This window comes from Lutra lutra, chromosome 3, assembly GCF_902655055.1.
Source record: "Lutra lutra chromosome 3, mLutLut1.2, whole genome shotgun sequence".
Taxonomy (NCBI): Eukaryota; Metazoa; Chordata; class Mammalia; order Carnivora; family Mustelidae; genus Lutra; species Lutra lutra.
The window spans coordinates 58,353,263-58,380,303 of record NC_062280.1 but is presented as its reverse complement, the minus strand read 5'-3'; the positions used below and the strand labels follow the sequence as shown (position 1 = coordinate 58,380,303).

Here is a 27,041-nt window from a genome sequence, read left to right as displayed (position 1 = left end):
AATTATATCCAGTTACGTAGTGAACTGGACCACGGCTGTCTGGGGCTGTCTAGAACTGTGACAATTAGGAAATGGAGAGAGGCAGAAAGAGAGATTGATTTTATATGTCACTGAAACACACTGCAACAATATGCCAGCCTGACTTTCAAAATGGCCTTAAAATATTCTAAACTCAGGGAATTTCCTTGCTCCTGAGTGGGAGTTGACAGACTGTCTGGCAGCATTAGAAAGAGGCAGGGAAAAGCTGATGTCTATATTGTGTCCTCTAATAATAACATTCTGCCTCTTTGCGACTTCTCCCCTTAGAAGGATCCGTCTGTTTGTTGTGAGGCGTGAGTGTGTGTGTGTGTGTGTGTTTCAGAGAGCTGGCCTCCCTAGCGCAGGGGGCAAGATTTCACCTCTCACATTTGGGAAACCCAAACCGAAGGACACTAACCTCCCAAGGTCACCTAGAAAATTAGTGTTGTGGCCTGGGGGTGGGGGGAACAGAACCCAAGTGTCCTGACTCCAGCTTTGTGGTTGGGCACTAAATCATTTTCGATCTCTTGTTTAAAAAAAAAAAAAAAATCATTGGGCGGGGGAAGTGAGAAATTGATCAGATTTCCTCCACTTTCCCCTTACTTCCCCTCCCCCTTACGAAGAAAAAAAAAAACTCAGGAAAGACAACGACGTGTCCGTCTGCTTTGCAGTTCTTAAGCTGGGTCCCCCAAGTCACTCCCAGCCCCCACCCCCGACACAAAGCGATCCGGGCTCCGAGGGTTTCCGCCCGTCCAACCGCGAGCCCTGGAGGTGAGGAGTGGTTAAAACTCAGCCCTCACCTCCAGCGGGTCCCGGGCTCCGCGGCGCCCAAGCCCCGCCCCGTGCGCCCTTCCCCCCACCGCCTCGGCGCGCCAGCCCCTCTCCCCTCTCCCAATCGGGCGCACCCACCCCAGATGCTGCCTGGCACCGAGCGTAGCCGCCGCCGCCGCCGCCGCAGCACTTTCCACTTGCACTGATCACCTCCGAGCCCCGCTCTGCCTGCTCGCCGGAGCGCAACGCGGTACGCGCGCCAGCCCTTGGCAGCCTCGCAGCAGTCGGGCTCCGGGAGGCAACTCCTTGGGAGCGCCCTGTCCGGGGTGCCCTCTGCGCTCTGCAGTGTCTTTCTCTCTGCCTGGGAGGAGGAGGAGAAGAAAGAGGAGGAGGACGACGACGACGACGTCTGGTCCGGGCTGGGAGGTGGAGCAGCGGCAGCCGCCGCCGCCGCCGCCGCCGCCGGAAAGGGAGAGGCAGGAGAGATCGAGACTTGGAAACCCCAAAGTGCCCGCGACCCTGCACGGCAGGCTCACGGCAGGCTCCCTTCCAGCTTCATGGGCAAAGTGTGGAAACAGCAGATGTACCCTCAGTACGCCACCTACTACTACCCCCAGTATCTTCAAGCGAAGGTAAAGGGGAGTCGGGGGGCGGGGGGCGCCGGGGGCGTGCGCGGGTCTGGTCCGGGCAGGGGCGCGCGCAGCGAGCCCCCGCCACCCCCGGCGGAGTTGATGGAGGGTTGCTAACTATAGCGCTGGCCTGGGTGGCGCGGGGAGGCGCGCGGGGCGGCGGCTGCCCGGGGAGCGGAGTGCGGGGATCGGGTTACAGAAAGCCGTGGGGGGAGAGACTAGACAGGAAAGAGCCGCCGGCCCCTTCCTGGCCGGGGAGGCGGTGAGGGTCGCTGGGCCGAGCGGCGCCCCTCGCCGAGCGTTGGCGGTTTGGCCGCGGACGCTTGGGGCCCCGCGGCAGGACCCGCGGGCGGCGCGGCTTTTCTACCGCTTCTTCTGGGCCTCGCCCCGCGAGCCCTAACTCTTGCCTTCCCTCGGAGTGGTGCGCGGCCTCCCGCCCCCCAGGGACGCCCCTCTACCTCCCGCGCGCGCGGTGGCTGGGGCGTTGGGCTGGGGGGCGGGCGGCGGATGGAACATTTTCTTCCCCGCCTCCGGCCTTGCGCGCCCGCCCCTCGCCTTGATCTTTGTGCGGTGTGGCACTTCACCTGGTTACTGATTTCTACTTTTACGCCGGTGTTTTGGGTGGAAAAGTGGCCAAAGTTCACTCACCTTTCATTGATGTCCTTTTTAATCTTTCCGGTAGCTTTTGCAAAGGAGGGGAGATGGGCAGATTTCAGTGCAGAGAAAGAAGTGACTTTAGAAGAATACTACCCTGTATTTTGACCACAGATCCATTTCCAGTGTTGCTTCTCAAAAGTGGCCTTGGCATACTCTTAGGTAACACAGCTGATGACATGTAGCCTTACAAACTGCAACTGACTTTCTAGGGACCCTGGGTACCTTGTTAGTGGGCCTACCTTATTTTTACAGAAAGATCTGAGGCATTCCGAATGCATTAAACACACACACACACACACACACACGTATGTATGTATATAAAATGTATTGGGCCCATGAAGACTGAGGGTCTCACTGCTTTGGAAGCTTCGTTCATAATCTGGGAGGGTTGGTGTTGGATGTACCAGCTTTCTTCAGTGATTTGCATCTTCTATACTCCGGGTGCCCTTCTAGATCACAAAAGAATCAAGTACCGATGCAGCGCCTGAACTTTCTTCGGTAGGCTGTAATCGTGTCCTCCTTGCTGGCAGAGGACATTGCTGGCCTGGTGCAAAGGATCTCTGATTCAATCTTGATAAGCTTTCCTTTCTTAAAGTGTGTGTGGTCCGTGTGATGTACTTACAGCATAGCTCTGTATTTGCTCACGTAAAAAAGGACACTTGTCAGCACCCAGACCAGAAATTTTCTAGCAATCAAGGACCTCCTTTTCACTCTCCCCAGTTCTCTTCTAACTTTGGGTGGCCAGAAAGCAGCACGATGGTAGAAGTGAGGATACCCAGTATTCACTTCTGTGTGGTCCCCATGTACTGTTTTCAGGGACCCAAGGTAGGTGCTGATTTTTTTGTGAGCTACATTGTAAATACAGGTTGTTCAAAGAAATTTTGAGGTATAATCAATGCATTACCTTTTAGATATCATATATGTTTAATGCACTTGTTTAAATTATGCAGCATTGTGTGCCTAAAGGACAGCCTATTCAACACTTAACTGTATGAATAATAAATACGTACACTCAGGTGAAGAAGAAAAAGGGCCATGTTTCTACAGGCACATTCACCTTAGTAATTTTTATGTACCATTAGTAAGTTAGAAACCAAGTACGTAGCATTTAATATAGCTAATGCAATGCCATTTGGCTCTTTTTGCCCCCTAAATAATTGAAGAGAGAGACAAACGGCAAGAGCCTGCTCCAGTAATTAGGGTCGGAGCCCAGAAAGCTTTAGGGCCCATTTTCTGAAAGTGTGCTTCCTGCATAAAGCATTTAATATTGATTTGTGTTACAGTAAATGACATTCTCAAAACATATCTTGCTGTTTCTACTATGAAATTTGAAATCCTATTACTCTTGAATTTCTTTGTTTCAGGAGAAAGACACACACACTGACTTGACCTATATAACATGGTATTCAGGTTCGACAATTAAACCTAAATTCCCTATTGTAAAGAATCTTCATTATCTCAGAAAGGGGCATCTCCTAAAATGTAAAGTGACTAGATACAGATTTTAGGTAAGCATAGTTTGAAACACCTAGTTCTGTTTTATCTCCCTGACATATTTGTTGCTAACAGGATAGTGTGAGTCATTTTTTAAAAAAGAGAGAATTTGTTTGATTTGTAGTTAGTTTTTAGAATCAAGTGTTGCCTAATCTACCTCAAGAGTTAATGGTCTCACTTAGAAACTGGTGTCTGTGGTGATGATCCTTGCCTCGGTGCTGTGTCTTTTAAACTTCCTGATACATGGGATAGAAAACATCAGTCTGTTTAAAGTACAGTGATGTGTTTGCTAGTCAGAGTTGTTTTGAAACTTCTGTTTGGAAGCTATATCAAAAACTGAGGAATGGTGTGGTTGTTTACAAAGTGATACCTGACGGAAACCTGTAATGGAGAGATGGATATGATAGTTTTGAATCAAGAAAGAATGCCTGGATTGGATTTCTTTTCATCAGAAGGAATACATACCAATTAAAATGGCACTTGAAATGAGTTTGGTTACCATAGTTTACAAAACTAACTTCTGTCAAGTAATTCTTCTTGAGTTAATCATCCAATTGGTGTCTGTTTTGGAAATTTTATTTAGTGCTTTTCCCCCATTAAAAACATGTTAGTTGCTTCTACACTTACTAACAAACAACAACGACAATCTATGGAGTCCCGGTACAGTGTGTGACTGTATCAGTATGTTTTGTACTTCGACAGAAAGAGAAAAGCATTTATAAAAATAAGATAAATCTGAGGATGCTGTGGAAGGGCAGGACATGAGGGGAAGTAAAGGAGATTGTGAAATTGTCATAGTATCTTAATGTAGAGTGACACAGACTGCAAGTAACCCGATTTTACATGCTTGTTGGGTGTTTTTGTGTTCCTCTGTCAGGGTGGTCTTATCACAGCAGGTTCCCTTTATCACCTAACACGTTCATTCTTAGAGGGGGTTTGATGTAGCTTTATAAATATAAGCACAGGGTTTTCTGATTATAAATGACCTGTGCTATATTATGAAAAATTAAATTTGGTATCCACTTTTCAGCGACACAGAAAAAAATAATCTGATAATTTAACATATTTTAACCTAAAGAGCTGTATGTGCATATTTTCAAACATTGGCTGTATCAATTTCACTTGGTATAATGGCACCCCTTATGGTCCGTTTATTTCAAAGATTCTACAGTATACATCACTGCCAATGCATATATGCAAATACAGATGGGAATTGAAATACTTATTCTATCTCTTTTGAAGAAAGGAAGTACAAAATGTTCTTTACATGTTTAGCTAATATTTTGTACTAACTGATGCAATTTGACACATTTGTGATCTTTCATCATAGTTATCAAAAGATATTTCTATAAAATATACCATATTCAAAGCTTGCTGTAAAAATTTTATGCATAAATAGAATTTATGAAATGTTCTAAAACAAAAGTTTCTTTTAAAAGCTATTTTTGTATAAGTATATACTAAAGAACGAATTTGAACCTAAGTTTCAAAATGTGAAAAATAATGAGTGGTATAATTTGGGATTGTATTGATGAAGGCTACTAGAACAAAGTAGTTTTTCTGAATTGAATTTTTGTGTGCATTAACATTTTGTGGAATTCCTTAACTTTTACTTTAGTGACCGAAGGAATATTGTGTCCATCAGTTTCTGTAGGAATTAGAGGTTATGATTTGGTACATAGCTGAGTATATTAAGATGGTTGGGTTATACAGAGACATGACTTTAAGACTTAGGATAGAGTGAACACATTTATACAGTGAATAAAGTTTGCTTAAATATATCAAAACAGCCATGCAATATTTTACACCTTAAATATACCTTAGTTCCTTCAGTGAGTGGGTTAGCGTGGCTATCTAGAAGTGGTATTGGAAGACTCAAGGTCATTGGATGGTTAAAATGAAGATGCATTATAATGCAATATTGTAGCATTCTTCCCTTCAAATAGCTCTTTCTTTTGGATTTCCCATAGCATCTATTATATTTTTATATGTTGGAAGCTAAATCTTGAGCTACTAGAAAAAAGTAGGAAAAGATAAGTGAAGAATTTTAAGGAGAATTTTCAATCATTTAGTATTAGTATAACTAGATAGACCTATGTGGTTGGCAATCTTGGTTTTAAATTTAAGTTCAAATATAGGCAATTTCCATGTAATACAGTTTCAAGAAAAAAAAATAAACTTTACTGATATATTATATTGCTCAGACTTTGTATTTTGCTTAATGGTTTATTGGAACTTTAAAATTACCCCAGCTTATTTAATGAGTACTGAAATTTTAAGTTATGGGTCCTAGTTAAAGACAAATGGGTCTTTCTTCCTTTTCTTTTTATTAAAAAGAAGGTTTTCAGAAAATAAAATATTTTCCCCATGTCTACTTAATCAATAAAAATCACCTGAGGGACATATAGAATGGAAGAATAGGTGCTTAGTAAAATCATATGGACACTTAAATATTGTTCATTCTTTTTGAGGATGAAGAATTTTTTGTCTAGTTTGTTTTTTATTGGATGCTCAGTTCACTAACATTTATTCTCCCCAAGCATGGTCTCCTATCCCACTGTGTATCTCTCTGCAAGGGATAGCAACACTTTCCTGGTTTCTTGTCTGATCCACAGAATAGTAGGTGCTAAATAAATGCTTGTTAGTGACTATTATTATTCAGAATAAGTACATGCAAAATCCTTTTAGGCCAGGGGAAAAATTGTAGACCAAAATTGATAAATGTAATGATCCAGTTTAATTTTCTATGGAAATCTTACTGTAATTTGATTTGTGTTTTGATTTATTTTGCCCCTATTGTGACAACTTTAAGCTGTTTTATGAATTGAACAAGATCCCTAAGAAGAATCACATATTAATGCGTCAGTGCTTAATTTACAAAAAGTACCTTTTTGTATACTCTTCATTAAAGCATATGGTGCCAGAAAAAAATCTCATAGTATTACACTGAGGGGGGAACCGTTACATGTGATGAACCGGTGACTCAGCCTGGTCCTTGCTTCCTGTCAATGGCCCCCACCAACACAATTCAAACTTTTTCCTGCTCAGTTTTCAAGAAAATGGCTTTTTAAAAAAAAGTGTATCTCAATGAAAATATTTATTCATTTGATGGATAACAACTAAAATATAAACTAGCACTGAGGGGCACCTGTGTGGCTCAGTTGGTTGAGCATCTGCCTTTGCCTCAGGTCCTGATCCTGGGGTTCTGGGATTGAGCCCCTCATCGGGCTCCCTGCTCGGTGGAAAGCCCGTTTCTCCCACTCCCCCTGCTTGTGTTCCCTCTCTGGCTGTGTCTCTGTCAAACGAATACATAAAACCTTTAAAAAAAAATTAAACTAGCACTGAGGTGTTCAAAATTAGTTATCTCTCAATTACTGGCTGTTGTATAACCCTATGGATGACATCTGTTGGCATTAGAGGAATAAGCAGAACCATATCAAGTTGCTCTTAAGTGGAAGTACTGTATTCAATGTGCCATAGCTTTAGTCAAGAAAATGTAGTAATGATACATGAGTGATTTAAATGCAGTGCCATATATTTGGGGTAAAATCAAACCATATATATTCAAAATTGAACATTGGACTTGGAGATTTTATGTAGAATTATTTTAAATGTTGTGGTTTCTCTGTTCTGTTATTTTAAAGATAAATAGTAAGACCTGATGGAAACTGTCCATGCCTCAGGGGAGGCAGCACTTGGATGCTACAGACTTAACAGTGGGAGCTTGGCCAGATGATGATACACAGTAAAAGGTCTCCTTAGAATCAGGTGTGTGAAACATACATGCAAATTTGAGCACACACAAATTTGGTAATAGAAACTAAACATTTCTTTCTTTTTTAAAAAAAATATTTATTTGAGAGAGAGAGAGAGCACAGGAACGAGCACACGAGCGGGGTTGGGGGGCAGGCGGAGGGTGAGGAAGAGAGAGTCAGAGAAGGAGACTCCCTGTTGGGTGCAGAGTGCAGAGCTGGAGTCTGGAGCCTGATGTGGGGCTCGATCCGAGGATCTTGAGATCGTGACTTGAGCTGAAACCAAGAGTCAGGGGCTTAATCCACTGAGCTACCCAGGTGCCCCTGAACATTTCTTTTTCTTTTTCTTTTTTTTTAAAGATTTTATTTATTTATTTGACAGACAGAGATCACAGGTAGGCAGAGAGGCAGTCAGAGAGAGAGGAAGGGGAGCAGGCTCCCCACCAAGCAGAGAGCCCGACGATGAGGGGCTCGATCCCAGGACCCTGGAATCATGACCTGAGCCGAAGGCAGAGGCTTTAACCCACTGAGCCACCCAGGCGCCCCACCCCTAAACATTTCTTAATATGAAGGGAAAATGTAAAAGGGGTGGTGATGGCTAGGCTGAAATAAACTGGGTATTTATCTCCCTTAGCTGAATTCCTTACTTTCTCTTAATGTATTTTTGTACCCTTAACTTAATTATACGAATATTTTAATTTTTCAAATAAGCGCTGGAAAAGAAGTGTGTCAAAGATGGTGAAAGAGAGAGAGACAAAAAGGGGAGGGGAAAAATCAACACCTAGACCTCCTGGGAAAGAAAACATGCAGAGCTGAACACTGTCCTTCTCCATACATTGCTTTTAGCTAATTCTTAAGTGGATGCATTTGTCATTTTAGAGGATGGAGAACAGTTTTCTAGATGACAAATATGAAAACCTAAAAATCCTAAAAGTGAGATCAGATGCTAATATGAACAGTTAACTTGTTTTTAACTCTGGTACCGTAAACACGATGTCTGGTGGATGATTTCCAACGTTGGCTATAACATCTGTATTCTGTATTCTAGAATTAGGTTAAGTTTTAAGCTTGTTGAAAAATTGCTGAGGTTCATGAAAGTTCAGGAAGGACTGAAATACTAACTAATTGCTTGTATTTCCTGAGTGATCCCAGAGAACCGTTCTTTGCACTTGACATTGGAAAAGGTTATGGAGTGTGTATCTGGTCCTTGCTCTCCAGCATCTCACCAGCTACCAGGAAAGACAAAATAGACACAATACAAGACATAAGTGAAGAAAAATATTTACAAAATCATACACCCAGGAAGACAGCACACCAAGGGTCTGAGTGACAAAGAAATCACGAAAATCGGCATCGGTGGGGTTAAAAACTCTGCCATGTGTTTTATGAGAAAAAGCAAAGGGCAAATAAAGGCCACAATAAACCTGGAATTTTAGAAAGAAATTGGGGCTTTAGATTAATTAGTGAAAATTTCTTGAATTTATAATCAGCATTGTTTTGTATTTTTTGCCCCTTTTAATCCTCTTACGAGTACTTAGACTTTTATAGAATAACACTTTTTTTGTTTTGGTACTTAACCTTAATTCCTTCACGTCAGAGTTTCATATTCAATTACCTTGTTTTGCATTATTATTTTTCAAGTTTTATGCTTATATATGTGCTACTAAGCCAACCTATTCAGGTTAGACAGGCTGAAAATATAATGCTTAAATGATGACATATGGTTATACAGAATTGTTACTCTTACTGTTTTAAACCATTTGAAATGATGCTTATTTCTCCTAATTTATTAGGCTTGCTCAGGGCAAAGGGAGAAAACGTCTAGAGTTTTGTTATGCTGCTAATTACATCATCGTGTGCTTGCCATCTACGTGTTGATCATGTGTCCAGTGCGACCTGTTATTTCTTCAGATGATAGCAGATTTTTTATTATTCATGATCTTTCATAGATATAACTATTTATTCTTTTTATTTGGTCATTCTCTAGCTCTATTTCAGAAAAAAGCTTTCTTCTTCTCTGCAAATGAAACTGAGTCCTTCAAGAATCACATTGTCCTCTGTTTGCCTCATGGGGGGACAGGGAACCCACCCTTTTGGCTGCTCATTGAACAGCAGGTGCTACTGGGCTTCATCCCAGATGAGGAGTGATTTCAGGGAAAGGTTTTGTGCAGCAAAACTCAATCATTTCATAGATATCACGAGTAATTTTTACTGATCTTGTAGGAAAACTGCATCATTTTCCCAGCCCTGCAAGTGTGTGGCCCCATTTTAGGTGATAAATAGTTTTGTGTTTGTTTTTTTTTTAATCAGTTGAAAAATTTACTAATTAAAATGGGCAGAATTGGATGTATACGTCATGAAATACTGCTCTTAAGTTTCTTCGTGGGTTGGTGGGGGGTGGGGGATAAAAGTTGCCAAAAATGAATTTCAGATTTTAAACTTGTATTTTGATTACACTTGAGCTCCTCAAATAACACTCTACTATTTCCCCTATTTAACACTTTTTAAACACGGTGTTTTTGAGAGTTGCAATTGGTAGTGTATTTGTACTGGAGAACTTCTCAGCCCTTCCCTGCCTATAGAGTAACAATAGCAGCTTATACTTTTTTTTTTTTTTTTTAAGATACATTTATTTATTTAAGAGAGCGAGAGAGAGAACATAGGAGAGCCAGCGTTCACACATGCCCATGCTGGAGGGTGGGGAGTGGCAAAGGGAGAGGGAGAGAAGCATACTCCTGGCTGAGCGGTCCTGATGTGGGGCTTGATCTCAGGATCTTGAGCTGAAATCAAGAGTCAGTCACTTAACTAACTGAGCTACCCAGGTGCCCTAACAATAACAGCTTATAAAATAAAGACTCAGATAAAATATTTGGTTGTAGGCAAAAGTAAATTATATTAGAAATTTGTAATATCATCAACTTTACCTTTGTCTTCTCAATAGCTTTTAGATTTGTCACTAAACGGGCTTTTGACCAATATAGACATTAGTTAAAAAAAAAAAAAAAGTGTTCATTTTTATTTTCAGGTCACTAACTGATTTGTTCCCAAAACCTTTTTTTGCCTCCTTCAAAGTGCAACTTTGATGAATTTCATTGTTTTAAAGATGGAAGCCTTAAGAAAAAAAAAAAGTTCCTAATCTCAGCCTCTTCTTAGGTTTCATCCACCTGATTATTTGCACACTTTTATTTAAACAACCCTAAAAGAGTGTCTACCAGAAAATTTTCTTTTTTTTTCCTTTAAAGATTTTATTCATTTATTTGAATAGAGATAGAGAGGGAGCACAAGTAGGCAGAGCGGCAGGGAGAGGGAGAAGCAAGCTCCCCACTGAGCAGGGAGCCCCATGTGGGGCTCTATCCCAGGACCCTGGGATCATGACCTGAGCCGAAGACAGCTGCTTAACCAACTGAGCCACCCAGGCGCCCCTACCAGAAAATATTCTACAGCAAAAATTTTATAGCTGGCAGATGATATTTTTTAGAAGTCTATGTGATTTGTTCAGTGGTTGGGAATAACTTAACTTACAAGTGAGTTGTTTTCAAGTTTGTTCTCAAAAGTTCACTCATCAGTTTTCTAGAACTTGAAACATCTAATATATTTCATAATAAATTGTTATTCTTGAAGATTTTTATTTATTTACTTATTTATTTGACAGAGAGAGAGACCTTGAGAGGGAACACAAGCAGGGGGAGCGGGGAGGGAGAAGCAGGCTCCCTGCTGAGCAGGCAGCCTGATGCTGGGCTGGATCCCAGGACTCTGGGACCCTGACCTGAGCGGAAGGCAGAGGCTTTAAGGACTGAGCCACCCAGGTGCCCCCATAAATTATTACTCTTTATGATAGGGTTCCCAGTCAACCTTTAAGAGCCTGTAAAAGTAGCCCATTTTAGAATTCATAGATAGTTGTTCCATGCTAATCACATCGCAGCACAGAGCACTGTGCTGGGCAATGTTTGGGTGAGAGGAGAGTGTGAGTATCAGAGTTGGAATTCCAGGTTCCAGGAACCCATTTTTGCCCCCTTCAGGGAAGTGGGTAGGTTTTCCTAACTCACCTGAGAGGCAGTCCTTCAGTAGGGCTTCATAAGCTTCTAGGACTGGGGACTGGGTTTCCAGAAGAGTTGGGAGGTGTGGCTGGTGATGTCCAGTGACGCCCTGGGAGCCTTCCTCATTCCTCACTCCCTTAGGAGACTAGCTTCCTGCTCACCTGTTTTCCTGTAATGGCCCCCCAGCCCCAGCCAATAATTTCACTTTAAAAAATGCTGTCCAAAGCTTTCTATTAGTGCTTTTCGTCCCTTGTTCATCACTGGCTCGGTTATTAGAGCATTCCAGCTTTCCTTTCTCTCGTTGAACATCAAATCAAGCAAACAGCTTCTAAGGCTGGAAATAACAATGAAACAAAACTACAAAGAACAAACTGTCCAGTTCCAGCACTTCTCTTATTTTCATCTAGTCCTGGTCCAACAGTGGCTCATAACTCATAGGGGAACTCCAGACCTTAGGAATCTGATGGCGGCACATTCCCCTTCACCTCAAACTTTACCAAGGCAGCCTGTGGAGCACATGTTAAGATGTTAAGAATTCTACCCTGAGAGGAAGTCAAAACAGAACCAGTGAGTGCTTAAGAGAAGGAGGCAGACCATGGACCCCTGTATTTTGTTTCTGGATTGTGGCTTGACTCTTGAGTGAAGAGCTAGACAAGACCCAAGGGTGTGCAAAATGAAAATGGGTAAGGATAAAGTGCATGGGTTTGGGCAGTCTCAGAGTGTGTTCCCACTCTCTTCTCCTTTTCCCCTCCTCCCTCCTTCTTTTCCCTTCTCCCCAACTCCTGCCCCCAATTTTTCTTCCTGCACTGGAAGAGCCATGTAGGCTCTGGACTGACTGCTGACCAGCTACAGGTGTGTGTGCTGTGCTAGTGGTCCATCTGCTGGGGTGACTGTTGCCTACAAGCTATTCCCCCTGCAGTCAGCCCAAATCAGGGACCAAGTGTGTCTGACTTAATTTGACTAAAAAACACAAAACAAAACAAATGCTTAATGCTATAGATTATAATTAAGAATTTGCTAACTACAATTGCCTCTTTGAATCAGATTTTCTTTCTGATTCCTTATCCAATTTTATACGGAAATTTAAAATAAAATTTTATTTGGCAATGTATAAATGTAGTTAAAGAAGTGCAGACATGATGTAATACTTTGAACAAAAGAGAACATAATTAGCATAATAGAAAGTATTTTGATGACAAATGCGTACTCCTAATGAGATTAGAATTTAAATATGATGTAGTGAAATGGTAAGCTGTTTACCTTTTTCTTCACCCAAACTAATATTTAAAATCACATATAACTAGCCTCTTCTGTTTCATGAATATTTCACGAAATGGTTCTTTATCTAAAAATAATCATAAGAGTATTGTGTGTTATCTAATTTGCTGAAGACTAGGGGGAGAAAGTATGTTTCTTTTTTGGTCATCGTTCCGCAGGTTTTCATTTTAATAGCCGAAATCTTATATGTTGATTTTGATTGCTTTCTTAAAGAACAGATTCTCTCTTACTGTATAAATAGGATTTAAAATGACAGCGGGTGATCTGCGGTGTTCTTCTGTACCCTTCTGTCTCTGTCACAGAATTTAAGTTCATGTTGCAGAGTACAGGATGTTCTCCCAGTGCACGTCCTTTGAGCCTTCAAAATTTGATTTGGCTGTGTGGTCTGACGATAGCATGTTCAGATAAGTATATTGTGATAGTAATCTGTGTGTCTGGGCCCAAATGAACATCTGCTTGCTAGGGTGCCACATGGCAGCACCTTTCTTTGTTTTTCTTCCTTCGCCTTTTTGATTTGAATCTTGTTAAATCCTGAAAATGGGGCTGATTTTCAATATGCAAATGTTCCTATCTCCCTCTTTTGGGGGAGGGAGCCAGATATTTTAAATATGAATACATTGGGAATTTACAAGGAGTCTGCCCTGCGGAAAGCACGCAGCTATAGTTCTGCTATCACAACTCAGACATATTGTAGCAAAATCATCTCCTTAAGATCACAGAGTTGGAGCTACCTGGCAAATTTAATTAAATCCAACAAACACTGAGCAGGCCTTGTGGAGAGTGCCCTGGAAGGTGCAAACATGTAAATAAGACATGATTTGGGCCATCATGGAGCACAGTGGGATAATTTCTTTTACTCGTGTGTTTATTTAAATTTTTATTGAGGTAGAGCATGTGTATAGGACACAGATTTTAAATATAGAGATTAATGCACTCATGGGATGGCCCCCCAGGTCTCTATGTAACATTCCAGCACCGGAAAGCACCCTCATGTACTGCCCCAGTTTGTACTCCCCAACGGTAGCCTTACATCTGTCTTTTTGTGTTTGGTGTGGACAGGGTCAAGTTCATTTTTAGTCTGTTTCCCCCATGAATATCTAGTAATCTAGTTGATCCAGCACCATTTATTAAGAAGACATTTTCATTTTCCCCTTTGGATTTCAGTGTGGCCTTGATTGTAACTCAAGTGACCACATTTACATGTTTTTTTTTTCCCCAGAGTTTTTGTGTGATTCTATGTGGATCATGTGTCAGTACTATAGGGTCATAATTACTATTGCAATATGTTAAGTGTCTGTTCTTCAAAGTGGTCTTAACTATTCTAGGTCTTAATAAATTTGAGAATTTATAATAACAGGATTTTTATTGGGATGGGCTTAATGAAATCTGTATGTTAATTTTGGGAGAATTTGATGTCTTCCAAACTGTAAAATATAGCTCTCTTTATTTATTGATGAACTTATGACTTTTATTTTATTTGTTTCATTTTGTTCTGTTTTGCAAACTTAGGACTTAAAAGTAATTAATAATAAGACACAATGGAAAATGTTATTGTTTTAAATGCTTGTTTCTTAAATACAACCAGTGATTTCTTCAAGCTCTGTAGTATGATAGTTGGCATAGACCCTGTTAAGAAAATAGTGTTTTTGAAGAGGGAGACAGAATATTTATTATCAGAGAACAAAAGTAGTTTTGAAAAGCAGCTGACTAACTAAACCACACTATTAAAGAACAGATGACATTTTTTTTTGATTTTTCTTGAATGCATTTCAAAGTATCACTGTATTTCCCCTTAATACTTTTTATTCTCCTTTCTGAGACTTTATTTGATGTGCCATCCCATCATCCTGGCCTATAAATGTAGAAGCCTAATGAGAAATTGAAAATTAGTTTTGTTTGGAGAATTTTCTGACACCCCTTGTGATTTTTCACGATGGTCTGAAGGTTGTGCAAACAGAGATTGGGAAGTGCTGCTCCGTATGACCTTCCAAGCAATAGAACATGCCGCTCCACGAGCGTTGGCTCCTTCAAACTTTTTCTTAGATGTTTAAAAGATCTTACATCTATTTTTTTTCATGCTTTATAGCTAAGGTGTTTAAGCTCTGATTATTGCTGTATCCGGCCAACCAGAAACAACTGCAGAGAACTTTCAGAGCTTCTGAGCTCTGGCTAGGTTAGCTTAGGTTAAGCAGGAGGTAGAATAGACAACTTCTGAATTCCTTTCATCTCTAAATTTTATGGTTCTGGGAATTGGTAACATCCAGGAATCAGAGAATGTTAGATCTGGGAGGAAGTTTTAAGATAATCAGGTTCAAGCCCCTCATTGTGCTGGTGAGGAAAGCTACCCAAAGTGGAGAGACAGGAGCTGGGCTGGCTCTGAGGGACAGAGTGGTGGTGGGGGTGGTGTGCAGCGCGGGGTGGGGGTGGTGGTTGGGGGAAGCGCAGGCCTGATCTCATATGACTGGTCAGTGCAGTGGCCTGGAGACAAGGAAGAGAAAAGAGGGGCCACACACAGTTCTGGCAGTCATTCCAGGATTATCACAGAGGTGTAGGGGTGTGAATGGCTATGTCACCAGCCGGTATCTGATCAGAAGCCAGTAGTGGTTGCTGTGTCTGAGGTCACCCCCACAGATGGGGCCAGGGAGATTTCTGCACTTCCCTTCCACTGGCCTGGTTGCTTCTCCTGGTTCGTCAGTCTCCAGAGTGGAATCTGCTTTGTTCTCTTGCTTCTAACCTTGCAGGTTAAGCTGGGAAGCCCATAGCTGACTCTGTTCATCCTCCAAGGCTTTTGGCCCGTTCATGACCTTGTTCTGCTTTTGGATTCTTCCTTTACCACATTCCTAAGGGTCTTTGTTTTTGCAGCCCTGGGTCTGGAGCCAAAACCCTCTCACTTTTGCGACGTGCCTGGAGCTTTCCCACACAAGCAGGATAGAGTCCAAACTACTTCACTCTTGCTAACCTTTTCCCATCCTGCTGTAATGTGTTTGGTCGCCAGAGGAAAAAACCCGGAGAGATTCTGATTAAACACCTCCCTCCTTTATTTGTTGACGCCAACCACTCTGATGGGAACCACCTTCTTCCTAATGCCAAGCACACCATACTAAAGTCTCTAGCATCTCTTGTTTTTTCATGAGATATTTGAACATAGTTGGAGGACTTCAGCACTCATCATACGATCAGGCTTCAGGAACTCTGTTTTAGTCAATTACGAGGGGAACCTTGGAAAAACAAAATGCATGGTAGGCGGCATCAACAAGCCCATTATACCACTTGGACATAGCTTTTCCCTCATGCTGTTTTATCTTATACTCATTAAGTACACTAGCTGAAAATATCATGCCTGGCTTTATGCCATCCATTAGGGAAATCAAATACAGGAGAAATTAGGATATATTAAACAAATATGAGAGAGTGATTTTTCCACACTTTACTAAAAGATTTGCCGGTAAAAATGTATCCTTAGTTCATTTACGTATTTCAAAGGTTATTGTAGATCATTACATCTTTGATGGAAAGTATAATTTAAAGTTAAAGCCATCAGGAACCGTGGCCTATTAAAGATTAACTAGATATTAAGAAAAAGAGTTTGTGAAATAATTTCAGTCATTTGGAGAGGATGAGGATATTTTGTTATATTTGACTTACTCCTAGCATTCTTGGGAATGTGTCATTGAGAAGAAGCAAGGTACAACTGTAGCTACTTTTGTTTTTTCCTCACTGTCTCAGGAATCCTCTGTACTGATTGGTTCAAGCCTTTTTTGTTCTTCTTCCTGGAAGTGTTAACCATAACTGTAATCTCTGAAAGGCACGGGATGCACAAAGGGAAATGGCAGAAAGGGCTGTGAGCGATTAGAAAATACTGTTAAGGCCTCTGTATTATCTGTAAGAAGATGGAGTTGTTTGGGGACCATTGGTCATTGACATGTGTCACAGGGAGGTTTCCAGGGTGCTATGTTAAAGGTTGGGGAGAGACATGCCTTTTTTAGATGTTTTAGGTGTTTTGTTTTTGTTTGGGTTTTTACCGAGCAAATTAATTGACTGCTTGAGCTAAAAAGTTCTCTCAGGAGGATCCAGCAGATCATCCTTTTAAAACATATAGATCCAGCACATTTTACTGTTGATGTTTGTGCATGAATTCCTCTGAACCTCTACCTAAACGCAGAAGTAGCCTGTATTTGGATTTCCTTTACTTACTTAGTATTCAGCTATGGAAGAGGGATGGTCATGCTTGACCCTTTAGAAGTCCTGTGCATTATCTGCCCAAGTTAAAACATAAATGTTCGATGATCGTGGCGTAAAGTCCAAGGAGAAAGTTAGGGTTCCAATAAGCATCTGAGTAATTATTATCTCTCAGTATACAGGGAGTTTCCCGTCTGGTCCAACTTTACTTCCTAGACTAAAAGTTTCTGGTTTGAGTAGCTTTCATGTAACTTCCTCAACATATGAGGAAGCTTTCGAGCAATTTTTTTACCCACATTGTTAAGAATATACAGGCAAATTGAGGCAGACATATCAAATTCTCTATTGGTTATGTCTTATTGTATTCACTCATAGACAGTTTATAAAATCCCATTTTTAGGATGTTGAAAATGAGACGTGAAAGTTTACTAACTCGATTTTTCCTTTTCTTATTATATTTTACCTCCTATCAAGTGGAATTTCATTTAGACTATACTGTATAATAAATTTACATTATAATATAGTTTACATGTTGGGGGAAAGATTGAAAAAGTCAGAAGATATCAGGAAAGAAAAAGTATGGCATAAAATTATATATATATAATAAGTGTTTTATATATATTACTATTTATATATTACTATTACTCTCTCTATATAGTAATAGTTTAAAATAACACTTTGTTAACAGTAATTTATATAGTTGTGGTCTCCTTTTTAAGAATGTAAGATTCTAAGACAAGAAATACATCTTGTTCCTTTTTGTGCCTACTAAATGCTTTGTGTATGGTAGGTACTTAATAGATGTTGATTAAAGGGAGTCCATATCTTTTGTTTACTAACATGATAAAGAGAAATATGAACCACAGGCAGAATTCTTTAGGGATGAAATGCTTCTGCTTAAAATACACACATGATTAGGCTACAAATGGGCTGTTAGTCTAAATTACCTGTATAATTTTCTCAGTCTCTAGCTTTACTACTGAATTCCTTGTTCATGCCTAGACCCCCATCCCTACTATCAAGCTAGTCTGTCATTGTCACATAAGCACTTAATGAAGTAGAGAAACAAAATATTCAATGACTGCCTTAAGTTAAATACAGTGAATATCATGTGTACAAAAATGGGAGGCCCGTTAAAATACAGTCTCTACTTGATCAGTGTAATTTCTTAAGTAACATATGGTTGGGGCTTTATTATTGAAAAGCATTTAAATTTTTGTTAAGTGTCATTTCTAAGAAATATATTTTCTTAGGATTTGTTGGAGGTCTCTAAGGGCCTAGAACTGTGTGGAAGTAGGTATGATTATATTTATCAAGGTTCTGGCCAGAAACATACCGTATGTACTTAACATATACTTAAATTTGGTATTTAAAGGATATTTAATAAACAAGAGTATTTACAAATGTGTTGGCAGAAATTAGGGAAGCCAGAAAGGGATAATGAGATATTCTGAGTCCAGCAAAAGATGGGCACCTACCTACCTTTGCTAAGCAGGGTAGGAGGGGCTAGATTGGGAGCCATTATTAGAACTTAGAAGGGTGGCTCTGTGCAGAGGACTGCCAGAGAGGAGCAGTGACCTTCAGCCAAGGACAAAGGCCAACCCATGTTAGGCAGATATCCCTCACTCTCTTCCCACAGAGGGATCTCCCGACTGTGCCTTCTTTTGGAACCAATAGTAACTTGGAGGAAGGAAGATTTCTTCAATGCATAGGTCATTATAGGTCAGCCTCCCAGGGTGTAGAAGAGCGCAGAAAGACAAAGGGAGGTTTGGGGTTCCTTAACTATTTGTTGGATAGATGAATGGCTGCTTACTACTTTTCTTAATGGATGGTTTTGTTTCTTTCCTTTTCCCTTTTTTAAGATTTATTTATTTTATTTGTAGAGAGAGTGGGTATGTGTTGAATGGGGTAGGGAATCGCTTAAGCAGACTCCCTGCTGAGCGTGGAGCCCTAAGCGCTTGGCCTCAGGACCTTGAGATCAGGACCTAAGCTTATCAGGACCTTGCTTAACCCACTGAGCCACCCAGGCGCCCCAGTTTTGTTTCTTTTAATTAACAGTGCTACTTCTTGCCTTCTTAAAAATCTGTATTATTACTCAAATAAGATAAGGGTTACTTAGTGGAGTGCCTCCTGTGTGGAAAGCATTTTGCCAGGCCTGCTGCTATCAACAGTGGATAACTCTCTGTGAAACTAGCTGCTAATGCAGTTGTACCTTTGCTTTACATAACAGACCGATGCTGAAAGGAGTAAAACAACTGTGATATTAAATAGTTTGAAGTGACATTATAAGGTAATGCAAAATACCTCCTTTCAAGTAAATTTGGGAAGCTTACTTTCTAGAGCAATCCTGAAGGGACATCCCTGTCCCGTACAACTTCCAGAGATGGTAGAAATGTTCAGTATCTATGCTGTGATACAGTGGCCACTGGCCCCACGGGGGCTACTAGGCACTTGTAATTGGGCTAGTGCATCAGAGGACCTGAATTTAACATTTTTATTTTTTTTATTTTTATTTTTTTTTTAAGATTTTATTTATTTATTTGACAGAGAGAGATCACAGTAGACAGAGTCAGGCAGAGAGAGAGGAGGAAGCAGGCTCCCTGCTGAGCAGAGAGCCCCATGCGGGACTTGATCCCAGAACCCTGAGATCATGACCTGAGCTGAAGGCAGCGGCTTAACCCACTGAGCCACCCAGGCGCCTGAATTTAACATTTTTAGCTACATGTGGCTAGTGACTCTCATATTGGATACTGTAACTATAACGGATTGTTAAGTAGATATGCAGGACCCAACTTAATTCTTGAATGAAATCCATTTTGAAGTTAGAAGTTGGGTATAGCATTTTCAGATTTTCAGATTACTGTCCTCCATATAGAGGAACCTTATAAATACTGGTCACCAGAATGTAAAGGAAAGAAATTGAAAGCAACTAACGCAGAGCAGGTCCTAAGGCTTTAGATAGTAAAAGCAAAGCAAAAAATACAAGAACCCTTCCTGTTTCGTACTATATGCTTTACAAATGTAGGTTATATTTATTTAGACTGAGTTCTATTTTGAAATGACCACTATATTCAGGTTTCTTATCATTAAACTGTCTACTTCAACTAAAAATATAATACATTTATTTCCATGATGTAGTTATTCTGGATATTAGATCCTTCATCACCACACTAGTTGCTTCCATGCAAAGGGAATTGGTTACAAAGAAGATATTCAAAGAGTAAAGATAGAAAATTAATATGTACACAGCCAGAAGAACATATGACTGTTCTTCATTCATTTTTTTAAAAATTTTATTGAGTTCATAGGATGTGTGTATGTGTGTATGTATTACATATATGTATGTTTCTGTGTGTGTATGTGTATGTTTATTCAGCTTTATAATAAAATGCCTCAATTCGATCTGAGAGTTCCCTTGAAGGTTTATCTGGGAAAAAAAAAAAAGACTCACTTAAAGCCATAATTATTTCATAAGGAAAAGCAGATTAGCACATCATAGTGTAATATATTACCTGTAATACAGCTGAAAATGCTTCTCAGGGCATTAAGTTCATGGATATTTGTTTTCTCATTATTTCTCATACTACTCAAGCCTACCTCTTGCCTACCGTTTTCCACATTATACTTCATTTGACCCATCTTAGACTGTGCCTTTTATCAGGAACAGATTCTAAGTTCAATACAACAGATTTTGAAAACGGTTCAAGAATGTTTTTGTTTTGTTTACTGTGGTAACATACATATAACATAGCATTTCCTGTTTTAACTGTTTTTTGGTGTACGGTTCTGTGGCATTAAGTACATTTACCTTGTTGTGCAACCATCGCCACTCAAGAACATTTTTTAATCCTTAATATTGGGAGGTGATGTTTCCAGTTTCATGGAGATTTGTTTCTTTTCCAAAAAGAACAACGAGAAAATCATCCACAAATCCCCCTTCGTGTCTGTAGAGAAATGTCTAAAATCCTATCTAATGGCATTTTTAGAGTGGTATTAAATTAGCAAAGCTCTTGTAAGCTTGTTTGTTAACACACAAAAAGAACTTGTTGAAATAACTTTTAAAATGAAATTGGCACTTTAAATAGGAAGAAGCAGTTATTTTGCTTCTTTCCATATCACTTCTGAAGGAGTTTTATCAGAAGCCCAACTAACATTCTGGAACAGTGACACAGTGTGCTAGCAAAAGATTTGTGATTGTAATGTATGGGGTCTGTCACATTTTGTGACTCTCCTTCCTTTATTTCTTAAGTTCGCATCCTTTCTTTTGTTCATTTCATTGATTTCTTGAGAGGACCCTAAAACAACAGTGACACTTTTACTCATTTTTGTGTGTGGCAAAACACATGCCTAACAGCGTTCTGTGAAAATACTCAAGGTAAAACCAACTTTCCTTCCACAGTAGAGTTCATCCTTCTTACCTGTTGCCGTGGTAACCAGGTAAACACTAATAAAACTAAATGGGCGTCAAAATTTCCCATGTAATTTGTGTTGAAAATTCTCCATTTAAAAAAATGTGTTAGCCGGGTAGGGGAGGGAAAGGTTCAAGCAGTGGAAGAGAAGGCAAACTTTATTTGAATATAGAAAGAGAGTTGAGGGAGTAGAAATCTGTGTTGCTGAGAAGAGAGTTTTCAGAGCAGACTGTTCTGGTATTTTATACCAATTATGTGCAGCTATTGCTTTGAATAAATTTTGCTGCCCTGCTGAGATTTCCTTTTTACAAATCCTGGAGCAATTATAAGATGGAAGTCTGGAATGTATAAACAATGTCCTTTGAACAGTAAATGAGCCTCATTCTTATAAAACTAAAGGGTAGGAATGTACTACCTTTTATCCTATGGGTCTCTGCCTTTTTTTCTTCCTTAATCACCGGACTAGTGACTAGAAACTAGTGACTCCTGCAAGAGTATACAAAAACATGAATTTTTGCCTAGAAATACTTTTAAAGTATAATTTCCATCAAATTAAAATTTCTCTGTTGCTGTAACATAATAACCAGAATACTTAATACCTGCTCAATATAGCTACTGATTATATATTTCTATTATATTCTTTTGTATTAGTAACCTTAACATAACTGTACATCAGTTTGTAATAGATTACAAGAAACAAAACACAGCACCAAGGCAGTGTTCATGGAGAAAAAAATGACAGCCTTAGAGCATAGCATGAGTCTGAGTTTCCAAATGTCAGCTTGTTTTATGTGACAGAGCAATGTACACTAATCATGGTAAACAATATATAAAATCCTAAGGAGAAGTCAACTGTCACTTGGAGTTAACTGTAGAAAGCCTGAATTCTCCATTATTTTCCTGAACTTCCAGGCCTTATACAATGTTTACAATAAGGTTTGGAGAGTTGCCTAGCACTGGAATATATACAATTAAACAACACAGTTGAACAGCCCTTTTATGTCAGTACTGCTAAAAGACAGCCATTATACTCACATGATAGTCATTCTTGGGACTCTTAACCTAAACAGGAATGGAGAACATTCATTTGTAATTCTGTCTAAGTGCATGTGGGATTTGATTTGATTTGATTCACACAAACCCCAATGGAAACTAAAGATAGCAATAATAAAGGGATCACTGAATGAGAATTATTTCTTTGACTGTCAAAGAATTTAATACTTTTATTTTGTTTGTGACTGAGCGTAAGCATTCAGCTCTTTGGACTTTAATGTAAGCTTATATAAACAAGGGAGATGGTGTTTAAATTTATTACAGAGTGAATTTTATTTGTTTGAAAATAACTTTACATGAGAAATCAATACAAAAATACACTTCCTGGTACCCTCTTTCAGGCATTGACTAAAATAGCAAATGCAAAGAGGTAACAGAATATCATAGATTAAAATGAAACCAAACACAGACTAGCTGTTAAATCCACATCGTGTTTATAAAAGTTCGATTAGGCTAATCTAGTAGTTATACCCAGTACCTGAAAGGTTAATCCTTCAGTATTGATGGCAACAAGAGGCAAGGATACGTAACCAGAGTGATCTTTTTTTTTTTTTGAAAAGGAAAATATTTAAGAGACTGATTTATAGTTCTGTGCTTTAGTAATATAACTATGTATATTTAATACACATACTGGGTTTTCTCTGTAATATTTTTTTCCTGTCAGTTTCCCAGGGATGTTTGGCTTTTATAATCATGAAAATTAGTTTACAACAACATGAAAATAAAGCATAGCAAGATCACATAACTCCATACTGAGAGGAAGGTTTGAATTCAGTTCAGGCCAGTGGTTCCAACTGTTTTTTCTTCCTCTTTCAAGTCTCTTGTCTAAAATTTGAGGATCTGTCAAGCACATTTCTAGAGAGTTTGAACTGCTTGACAGAAAGTTGGTCTGTTATAAGGCCAAAAGGTGTTTTTCAGAAAAAGACTGTCAACCTGATCTATGAAAGTTTTGGATCATAGTATTTGAATGGCTGAGTTAGAGCACCTCAGAAAATTAAAAGGTTATCTGAAGTATGATTTTTCAATAAAAAATTAAGTGGTTGTCTCCTCTTACTCCTGGCCTAAAGCTAAACTGAGTTTGGAGCCCTCAATACAGATAACTTTCTTTAAAGTCCTTTACTTTCTCTTGTAGTATAGATCCTACGACTTCTCAAAATACTTGGTGAGCTTCCATTTACAATTAGAATATATGAAAGGTTATATTGAATTAGACCAAGGATTTTCCAAACACGATTTTGACCTACTTTTGGAAATAAGGGAGGAACTTTGGGGAGCATTAGTTGACAGTTGGACGAAGTCAACCAAATGCCCCAAATATCCCTTAAATAACCAAAGAATCTATCATTTGTGAGTGTGGCTAGACCATTCTTGGACCTGTTTATGTGTTTGGGACACTGAAAGCAATGTGATCCACACACATTGTGAAGTACTATTGGCATTCTTTTTTCACCAAGAAAATAACATTTCAAAAGTTTTCTCCACTCCTGATTTTCCATGACCTGAGGAAGAAGTTTGGTTATGATTTTATAAACTTTAAAAATATCTCCTTTAAATTTATATTTTTCTAGACTGAAGAGTCCTAATTTTAAAATTATACTTGCGTGAAAATATCTCTATTCTTCTAATCATTTTAATTGTTTTTCATTTTGTTGGAAGTGCAATAATTCTAATTTCCTGTAGCATTCAAGATGCACTTGAGTTTTGTCCATACTAACATTGGGTTTTTTACTTTATTTCCAACAAATAATTCTTCATGCCCAATGTTAATTGCTCTTTTGGGTTATGGTTCATGTTGGGCAGCTACTTTTCAGGTGGTCCAAAATGGCTTCCAAACTTTGTTTCATTTGTAACTCATAGTTTAGAGAGATGTCTACTTTACTTTAGTCTCGTTCTTAAAAGTATTGAGGATTATCTGTTACCTCTTGGACCCATTTTCCCACAGCTCATCCTCATTAGCTCAGTATGTCAGCGTGATGAAGGAGAGTTGTATGTAGATGTGGGTGTTTCAATGTATACTGCTTCTTTTAAATGCTGTATAAAAATGTTAAGTTAAACTAGACATTAGTCCAATGGAGATCATTCTTAGAACTCCCAGTAACTTCAAGGAACTTAAGGGACTTAGGTCATGATTTTTATGTTGGGTTCTTGGTACATATCCTTTCATAATAATGCCCTTTGCACACGTATTTATTTTATTTTATTTTATTTTATTTTATTTTATTTTATTTTATTTATTTGTCAGAGAAGGTGGGACACAAGTGGGGGAAGTAACAGGCAGAGGGAGAAGCAGGCTCTCCACTGAGTAGGGATCCTGATGCGGACTCGATCCCAGGCCCCCGAGATCATGACAAGAGCCAGAGGCAGATGCTTCACTGATTGAGCCCCCCAGGCATCCCTGCACACATATTCTTAACTAGACATATGGAGGATTCAGAGGTTGGACATAACCCCCATCTTGGAGAGAGTACAGCATAACTAGAGGAAGTACTACTTAATTAATGGCCCTTAACAACCCAAGATGAGGGTCCTGGATGGTTTGAGGAGAATGGTCTGTGGAAAACTGGAGAAACAGAGCTCACTTCTCTCTAGGGGAGATCAAAAAGGTTCTGTGGAAGGGGAAACATTTGTGCTAGCTTTGAAAGAAATAGTGATCAGGACGAGTGTTGTTGGTGGCAGAAAAGCCTTGTTATGTTTGAGGGGACGGGAGGAGCAGTGTGCATTCAGTCTGGCAAACCATGTAGGAAGACGTGGCAAGTGAAAAGTTCTTACTCTTATCCTTTGGGCAATGGGAGCCATTAACATTTTTAAGCTGAAGAATGACAACATTTTAGGGAGATTAATTTAGCAGATGTATGAAGAATGGGTTGAAGGTGAGGGTAACTCTAAGCATAATAAAGTTTTAAGTATTTTAAAGTCGATTCTCTGGGAATCTTGTCAAAGATTTTTTGAAAACCCCTGACTGAGGTACCGTCTATATTCTTCAAAGAAAATTACAGTTGAACAACTCTTTTCACTACTGATCACAAAATTATTTAAATATAAAATCAAATATGTCTGCAGTGTGTACAAAATATATCTAGTCAAAGTGATTCTACATTTTTCTGTTAATTATTTGAATTTGAAATCCACTTTATAAACTCGAGTACTGTGTAAATCCATTCTGCAAAGTGTAGGAATTTCCTGGCAGATATAAGCTATGATACAATTAGAATTCATTATAGTAAGGTAAATTGTTTTTAACAATAATAACAAAAATAATAATGATAATGATTACAGCTAACATTTATTGAATATTTGCTGTGTGCCAGGCACTGTTCCAAGAAGTGTATGTACACACACACACACACACACATACGCGTGTGTGCGCGCACGTGCAAATCACACGCGCAAATCACTACTGTTAAAATATAACATATAGTAGTTAGGTATAATTTATTTTATGCTAAACAATAAAAAAGGGAAGAGAACAACATATTAATGTGGTTGATAAATAGAGCAAATTTAATCTATAAATATTGTCCCTTTTCATATAATCAAGAAAATCCTATGTACAGGGCACTGTAGGAAATGAATAATGGCACTGTTTTCTATTGACAATTGAAAAAAAACTATAATGTAATTAACATATGCTAGAAAGTAAAAATAAATTGGGTGTACAGAATAATATTTGGGGAGTGGGTTGTGAAGCTATTCCAAGCAGAACACCAGCTTGAATTTGTTTTTCTTTTCCCTCTAGAGCTGCCCAGCAACCTCATGGATTTAAAAATATATCTGTGCAGTTTTACCATCTTGGTTCAAGAGTCCCACATTCAATGAAAATGATAGTTCTTGCATTAGGCTTTAGGTGTTGCCAGTGCTGGTCGAGCCTCTTTACTAAGGATCTTCTTGGAGCACCTGGGTGGCTCAGTCGGTTAAACATCTGATTTTGGCTCAGGTTATGATCCCTGGGTCCTGCGATCGAGCCCCGCATTGGGCTCCCTGCTCAGTTGGGGAGTCTGCTTCTTCCTCTCCTTCTGCCTCTCCCCCTGCTTCTGTTCGGGCACGCTCTCTTTCTCTGTCTCTCTCAAACAAATAAAATCTTTTTTAAAAAATCTTTTTTTTTCATTCCTCCTTTCAGAAATTAATAACCCCACCTCCTCCCTGCTTTTCATTGTTTTATGTATTCACTATGAGGTCAGCTTTTCGTTTCCTTAACTTCATTTTTTGAAATCTCTTTTTTTTACCCACTTATGGAGTTAAATTCCAGAATGTCTATCTCCTATAATTATATATGTTGTTGTCTTGTGACAATTTTCTTTTTTTTTTTTTAAAGATTTTATTTATTTATTTGACAGAGAGAGACACAGTGAGAGAGTGAACACAAGCAGAGAGAGAGAGGGAGAAGCAGGCTTCCCGCTGAGCGGAGAGCCTGATATGGGGCTCGATCCCAGGACCCTGGGATCATGACCTGAGCCAAAGGCAGACACTTAACGACTGAGCCACCCAGGCGCCCCTTGTGACAATTTTCTAAGTGCTTCCCCAGAACCATTTTCAAGTTGTTTGCATAAGTCTGGCTTAAGAGACAGTTATAGGGATACCAGTAAGACCTGAGAGAACACAGGTCAGGATTTAAATGCTGAGATTACTGACTCCCTGAAGAAAATTGGTCTTCTGGGTGGGTGGGAGGTACCAAAGTGGGCAACTAGAAACTTTTAGGAGTGATTCTGGCAGAGGGTTGTCAAACAGTGAAGAAACTAGAACCTACTAGCAGAATGACAAGTGTAG

General features: G+C 39.4%; 1 protein-coding gene across 5 annotated transcripts in view; it reads left to right on the top strand.

Moving 5' to 3' along the window:
* Positions 1 to 988: 988 nt before the first annotated feature.
* RBMS1 (RNA binding motif single stranded interacting protein 1) overlaps positions 989 to 27,041 on the top strand; it is a 213,570-nt gene continuing 187,517 nt past the window's right edge. For 4 of the 5 annotated variants that reach the window (XM_047721889.1, XM_047721891.1, XM_047721893.1 and 1 more), the window contains exon 1: positions 989 to 1,421. In XM_047721889.1, the coding sequence (XP_047577845.1) occupies positions 1,347 to 1,421 (75 nt within the window). In that variant the 5' untranslated portion in view covers positions 989 to 1,346. The remainder of the gene's footprint in view (positions 1,422 to 27,041) is intronic. The other variant, XM_047721896.1, reaches the window with a different exon arrangement.